Source organism: Delphinapterus leucas, chromosome 9 (assembly GCF_059928025.1).
Source record: "Delphinapterus leucas isolate spDelLeu-1000000601 "Yukka" chromosome 9, BTC_Dleu_Yukka2, whole genome shotgun sequence".
In the NCBI taxonomy this organism is placed as follows: Eukaryota; Metazoa; Chordata; class Mammalia; order Artiodactyla; family Monodontidae; genus Delphinapterus; species Delphinapterus leucas.
In genome coordinates this window covers 32,727,388-32,734,734 of record NC_143137.1, presented here as the reverse complement: position 1 = coordinate 32,734,734, position 7,347 = coordinate 32,727,388, and the positions used below count along the sequence as shown (strand labels likewise).

General features: G+C 44.5%; 1 protein-coding gene across 6 annotated transcripts in view; it reads left to right on the top strand.

Moving 5' to 3' along the window:
• Positions 1–578: 578 nt before the first annotated feature.
• Positions 579–7,347, top strand: part of ST7 (suppression of tumorigenicity 7) — a 281,307-nt gene continuing 274,538 nt past the window's right edge. Inside the window, exon 1 of one of the 6 annotated variants that reach the window (XM_089917482.1) lies at positions 579–927. In XM_089917482.1, the coding sequence (XP_089773608.1) occupies positions 777–927 (151 nt within the window). In that variant the 5' untranslated portion in view covers positions 579–776. The remainder of the gene's footprint in view (positions 928–7,347) is intronic. The other 5 variants (XM_022582656.3, XM_089917479.1, XM_022582673.3 and 2 more) reach the window with 5 other exon arrangements.

The window sequence follows — 7,347 nt, the reverse complement described above, 5'->3', positions numbered from 1 at the left end:
TCTGTCATCACCCCCCAGATTGGAAGATAAACATTCTTCTTGTCAAGTTGTCTTTGGAAACCCCCTGTGCGGCTTCAAGGAAGACAAAACAAAGGTAAATAGTGTGCAACCCAAATCTTGCTTAACAGAATGATTTATCTTCAGGCCTACTAACCAGTGACAGGAGCACATCTAATTTTTTTCTAGTTGCTCCGCGTTTATTCATCCCTCTGAACCTAAATTCTGAGAGAAAGGAGTAGAGCGTTGGGTTTAAGACCGCGTACGCTGGCATCCATCATACTGCAAATGAATTTTGGCTCGAGCTGAAGGTAAAGTGCTCAGTCACTTTGTGCCTCAGTTTCCCTTATCTATATAATGGAGATTGTTGAAGGAATTAGGTGAGATTATACAGACCTTGGAACAGTGCCTGACATACAGGAAACCCTCAACATATGTCGAGAGTTTCCCTCAGCGCGCCACTTGGCTTGTCTTTCTAAATATCAGCATAATATAAATGGCATCAGAACGTGAGGGGCAAAGGCCACGTGATCCTTCCACGAAGGCCACTTGTAGGGGCCTTCAGAGAGTTAGCATTAAGGCTGGGAAGAAAAGGCAAGCGCGCCCGCGACCCGCGCGCGATTTCCCGCCGCGCCCGCGTCCCGGGCGGCGGGCGAGCTTCGGGGGCGCCGGGGCCGCGGCGGCGGCGACGGCGGCGGCGGCGCGAGCGGCGCCTCCGGGCCAGTGAATCATCCCTGCAGACACCGAGAGCCGCGGCAGCAGAGAGCAGCGCCGGAAAAATGGCTGAAGCGGGCACGGGCTTTCTGGAGCAGCTCAAGTCCTGCATAGTTTGGTCTTGGACTTATCTCTGGACCGTATGGTTCTTCATCGTCCTCTTCCTGGTCTACATCCTGCGGGTGCCCTTGAAAATCAACGACAATTTGAGCACAGGTAAGGCCCGGGCAGCCGGGCCCGCGGCGCTCGCCCCTCCCCCGCCCCGGAAAGTTAGTGCAACTCGCCCGGGGCCGCGGCCAGCGGGGGCGGCCGGGCGCGCGCTCGAGGACGCGCCGGGTCCCGCGCACCGGATGCCCGCGGCCACCCGCCAAGGACGCCGCGCCTCGGCGGGCGGGGTAGACGGGGTTGTGCGAAGGCGCCTGGCGGCCTTCGCGGCTCCGCGGCCCGGCGACCCCGCGGAGGAGGAGCCGCGCCGGCAGGCGGGCCTGACCGGCGGCTGCCGCTCCTGGGCGGCGACGGAGGAGACGGAGGTCGGGAGGGAGGGAGTCCCCGCGTACGCCCCCTTGGCTGTCTGCGCGTGAACCCCGAGGGCTCCTCAGATTTGTACCGTGTCCTTCCAAACACGCTGTCGGCTGCGGGTGCAGAGCGTCCGAAGTGTAGTCGGACGAGGCGTGCCTCCAGATCCCGGCGCGACTCGGCCGGTCGCGGGCGCCCCCGTGAGGGTACTGCTCAGGGGTGCCCAGCGGCGAAAACCCCAGAAGGAGTCGACCCCGCACCTGGGGCCGGGACTGCCCGCCTGTGAGCCCCCTGAGTTGCGGGGGAAGAGGTGTCTCTTTTAGATGGGGAGAGGGTTTCTTGAAGGTACTATCAGGGCTATGGATGACGTGTCAGGTTACCAGACGGAATGTCAAAGGGACAAAAGGAGAGATAGGAAATCTGGAATTTATGTTGGTTTTAAATGGTCTTAGCCCTTCTCTCTCCCTTCTCCCCGTCTGCATAAGGCGTTGATAACTAGTCATGTTCAGGATCTTAGATAAAGCTCCACATGCTAAGAAGTGAGCCCCGCCGTGTGTCCTCTCCACGGTCGTAAGTGCATAAGGTAATTAAACAGGATCTTAAACTTGCAACCAGACAACTGAATCATTAAAAAACAACCACAGAGAAAACACACCAACAGTGACACTCCGGAGACAAATCAAAAACACAAAGTATATTTTGCAGGAAGGGTTACAGTTCTTGAAGTCTGGAAATAGTTGTGCGACTCGTTAGAAAGGTCTTTTCTTTTTTAAAATTTCACAGTAATTTGGGAAATCCTTACATTCTTGAATGAATGCATATGTATTCTACCTAATGTGTGATTTACATACTCCGGGAGTCAGGGGTCTGGAAATGCATTTTCCTCTGTGTTGTTAACTGCACTAAAACAATTTTTAGAATGTATGAGATAATGTAGTCATTTTGTTAGGTACTTGTGCTTTTATTTATTTTTTTAATTAATTTATTTTTGGCTGCATTGGGTCTTCGTTGCTGCGTGTGGGCTTTCTCTAGTTGCGGTGAGCGCGGGCTACTCTTTGTGGTGTGCGGGCTTCTCATTGCGGTGGCTTCTCTTGTTGCAGAGCACGGGCTCTAGGTGTGCGGGCATCAGTAGTTGTGGCACGTGGGTTCAGTAGTTGTGGCGTGTGGGCTCTAGATTGTAGGCTCAGTAGTTATGGCGCACAGGCTTAGTTGCTCTGTGGCATGTGGGATCTTCCCGGAGCAGGGCTTGAACCCATGTCCCCTGCATTGGCAGGCGGACTCTTAACCACTACGCCACCAGGGGAGCCCCTACTTGTGCTTTTAAATACTAGACCTCATATACCTTGATTTATTTAACTTGAACTCATGTTCATATTCACATTTGTTTCATAGTATCCCTTGGGATGGTACTCCTGGGGTGCAGATAGGACTCTGCACCCTAGAATCATCTTGCCATTTTTATAGGAGCTGCTCAGCCCTTGGATGCAGTCATCCTAGTGATGATGGCTTTCTGGCTTTTGCATCTGTTAGAGTGGTTGCTTATCAGAGTATTCTTCCTTGCTTTTGGTTTCCTTGCCTTTGGCAAATATATCTCTAAGATACCTTCACCTCGCGGCATGTGGGGTCTTAGTTCCATGTGGGATCTTAGTTCCCCAATCAGGGATGGAAACCGGGTGCCCTGCATTGGAAGGCAGGGTCTTAACCACTGGACCACTGGGAAAGTCCCCAAAGTTTTGTTATCTTAAGAAGTTGCTTGAATATATGAGGCCATGGAGTCTTATATTTATTGGTAAGGGGGTTTGATTTTTTTCTCCCAAAAAATTCATTGTAAGGTTTAAAAATTGTGAACGTTTCTCATTTAATACACATTTAAAATTTTTATTTCAGAACACACATTTGTACTACTACATTTTCTTAAAGTAGGTTAAATAATCATCTACGTGTGTATATGTGTGCATGTGCCCATACGTGCCACATACCAATGCTTTATACAGAACAGGCAAGAAGCAAAATACCTACTGGTAATATGTGTAATTTTAAAAAATATATATTTATTTATTTGGCCTCCCCGGGTCTTAGTTGCGGGTCTTGGGATCTTCTTTGCCACATGCGGGATCTTTAGTTGTGGCATGCGGAATCTTTAGTTGGGGCATGAGGGAATCTTTTAGTTGCAGCATTCGGGATTTAGTCCCTGACCAGGGATCGAACCCGGGCCCCCTGCATTGGGAGTGCGAAGTCTTGACCACTGCACCACCAGGGAAGTCCCAATATGTGTAATTTTTAAGGAAGAAAATTGTTAGGTCCTCTCCCAGCAACTTTAAATCTAGTATTTCTCACAAACACCTTTGTTAATTTGCATTAGGGTCATTTCTCATTTGGGCTTCTAAGAGATAGAGGAAATATGAAGACGAGGTATGAGATTCAGGCCGTCTGGGCTGAATCTCATCAGACACGTGATAGAGGGAACCTGAGACTATTTACCCCAGTGATGCTGGACTTCTGTTTTCAGTGTGGTTTTACCTATATTTTAGTCATAAAAGAAGGCAAAGGAGAAGCACACAGAGAGTACATCTCTCTCTGCCACTTCTGTGAGAAGGTAAGGGGAGAAGGGGACGTTGGACCCTCCTATGGTGGAACTTGTCCTTTCAGGGAGATCTAAATGGGTTCTAATGGGACTAATTTTGCTGTTTCTAAGTGCTATGGTGTTTGCCTCTTCCTGTGATGATGAAAGCACATGTCCCTGGAGAGGCTGTTGAATCTAGAGCTGCTTTTCGGAAGCTGTGGGTGGCCCAGGCCTCCTTCCTTAGGGAAGCTGACACTATTGACTGACTTGCAGATATTGAAAAATTCTTGCATTCCTGGGATAAATTCTATCTGATCATGGTGTATGATCCTTTTAACGTATTGTTGGATTTGCTTTGCTAGTATTTTGTTGAGGATTTTTGCGTCTATGTTCATCAGTGATATTGGCCTGTAATTTCCTTTTTTTGTGATATCTTTGTATGGTTTTCTTATTTTTTTTTAATTTTTGAACTTTATTCTATTTATTTTTTTATACAGCAGGTTCTTATTAGTCTTCAATTTTATACACATCAGTGTATACATGTCAATCCCAATCTCCCAATTCATCACACCACCACCACCACCCCCTGCTGCTTTCCCCCCTTGGTGTCCATACGTTTGTTCTCTACATCTGTGTCTCAATTTCTGCCCTGCAAAACGGTTCACCTGTACCATTTTTCTAGGTTCCACATATATGCGTTAATATACGGTATTTGTTTTTCTCTTTCTGACTTACTTCACTCTGTATGACAGTCTCTAGATGCATCCACGTCTCTACAAATGACCCAATTTTGTTCCTTTTTATGGCTGAGTAATATTCCATTGTATATATGTACCACATCTTCTTTATCCATTTGTCTGTCGATGGGCATTTAGGTTGCTTCCATGACCTGGCTATTGTAAATAGTGCTGCAATGAACATTGGGGTGCATGTGTCTTTTTGAATTATGCTTTTCTTTGGGTATATGCCTAGTAGTGGGATTGCTGGGTCATATGGTAGTTCTATTTTTCATTTTTTTAAGGAACCTCCATACTGTTCTCCATAGTGGTTGTATCAATTTACATTCCCACCAACAGTGCAAGAGGGTTCCCTTTTCTCCACTCCCTCTCCAGCATTTGTTGTTTGTAGATTTTCTGATGATGCCCATTCTAACTGGTGTGAAGTGATACCTCATTGTAGTTTTGATTTGCATTTCTCTAATAATTAGTGATGTTGAGCAGCTTTTCATGTGCTTCTTGGCCATCTGTATGTCTTCTTTGGAGAAATGTCTATTTAGGTCTTCTGCCCATTTTTTTTTTTTTTTTTGCGGTACGCGGGCCTCTCACTGTTGGGGCGTCTCCAGTTGCGGAGCACAGGCTCGGGACGCGCAGGCTCAGCGGCCATGGCTCACGGGCCCAGCCGCTCCGCGGCATGTGGGATCTTCCCAGACCAGGGCACGAACCCGTGTTCCCTGCATCGGCAGGCAGACTCTCAACCACTGTGCCACCAGGGAAGCCCTTCTGCCCATTTTTGGATTGGGTTGTTTGTTTTTTTAATATTGAGCTGCATTTTTTTTTAATATTGAGCTGCAAATTTATATATTTTGGAGGTGACTCCTTTGTCCATTGATTCGTTTGCAACTATTTTCTCCCAGTGTGAGGGCTGTCTTTTTGTCTTCTTTATGGTTTCCTTTGCTGTGCAAAAGCTTTGAAGTTTCATTAGGTCCCATTTGCTTATTTTTATTTCCATTACTCTCAGAGGTGGATCAAAAAAGATCTTGCTGTGATTTATGTCAAAGAGTGTTCTTCCTATGTGTTCCTCTAAGAGTTTTATAGAGCCCAGTCTTACATTTAGATCTGTAATCCATTTTGAGTTTATTTTTGTGTATGGTGTTGGGGAGTGTTCTAATTTCATTCTTTTACATGTAGCTGTCCAGTTTTCCCAGCACCACTTATTGAATAGACTGTCTTTTCTCCATTATATATCCTTGCCTCCTTTGTCATAGATTAGTTGACCATAAGTGCGTGGGTTTATCTCTGGGCCTTCTATCTTGTTCCATTGATCTATATTTCTCTTTTTGTGCCAGTACCATATTATCTTGATTACTGTAGCTTTGTAGTATAGTCTGAAGTCCGGAAGCCTGATTCTGCCAGCTCCGTTTTTTTCCCTCAAGACTGCTTTGGTTATTTGGGGTCTTTTGTGTCTCCATACAAATTTTAAGATTTTTTGTTCTAGTTCTGTAAAAAATGCCATTGATAATTTGATAGGGATTGCATTGAATATGTAGATTGCTTTGGGTAGTATAATCATTTTCACAATATTGATTCTTCCAATCGAAGAATATGGTATATCTCTTCATCTGTTCATATCATCTTTAATTTCTTTCATCAGTGTCTTATAGTTTTCTGCATACAGGTCTTTTGTCTCCCTAGATAGGTTTATTCCTAGGTATTTTATCCTTTTTGTTGCAATGGTAAATGGAAGTGTTTCCTTAATTTCTCTTTCAGATTTTTCATCATTAGTGTATAGGAATGCAAGAGATTTCTGTGCATTAATTTTGTATCCTGCTGCTTTGCCAAATTCATTGATTAGCTCTAGCAGTTTTCTTGTGGCATCTTTAGGATTCTCTATGTATAGTATCATGTCATCTGCAAACAGTGACAGTTTTACTTCTTATTTTCCAATTTGGATTCCTTTTTCTTCTCTGTTTGCCATGGCTAGGACATCCAAAACTATGTTGAATAATAGTGGTGAGAGTGGACATCCTTGTCTTGTTCCTGATCTTAGAAGAAATGCTTTTAGTTTTTTACCATTGAGAATGATGTTTGCTGTGGGTTTGTCGTATATGGCCTTTATTATGTTGAAGTAGGTTCCCTCTTTGCCCACTTTCTAGAGAGATTTATCATAAATGGATGTCGAATTTTGTCAAAACCTTTTTCTGCATCTATTAAGATGACCATATGGTTTTATTCTTCAATTTGTTAATATGGTTTATCACATTGATTGATTTGCATATATTGAAGAATCCTTGCATCCCTGGGATAAATCCCACTTGATCATGGTGTATGATCCTTTTAATGTGTTGGTGGATTCTGTTTTCTAGTATTTTGTTGAGGATTTTGCATCTATATTCATCAGTGATATTGGTCTGTAATTTTCTTTTTTTGTAGTATCTTTGTCTGGTTTTGGTATCAGGATGGTGGTGGCCTCATAGAATGAGTTTGGGAGTGTTCCTTCCTCTGCAATTTTTTGGAAGAGTTTGAGAAGGATGGGTGTTAGCTCTTCTCTAAATGTTTCATAGAATTCACCTGTGAAGCCAGGTGATCCTGGACTTTTCTTTGTTGGAAGATTTTTAATCACAGTTTCAATTTCATTACTTGTGATTGGTCTGTTCATATTTTCTATTTCTTCCTGGTTCCGCCTTGGAAGTTATACCTTTCTAAGAATTTGTCCATTTCTTCTAGGTTGTCCATTTTATTGGCATAGAGTTGCTTGTAGTAGTCTCTCAGGATGCTTTGTATTTCTGCAGTGTCTGTTGTAACTTCTTTTTCATTTCTAATTTTATTGATTTGAGTCCT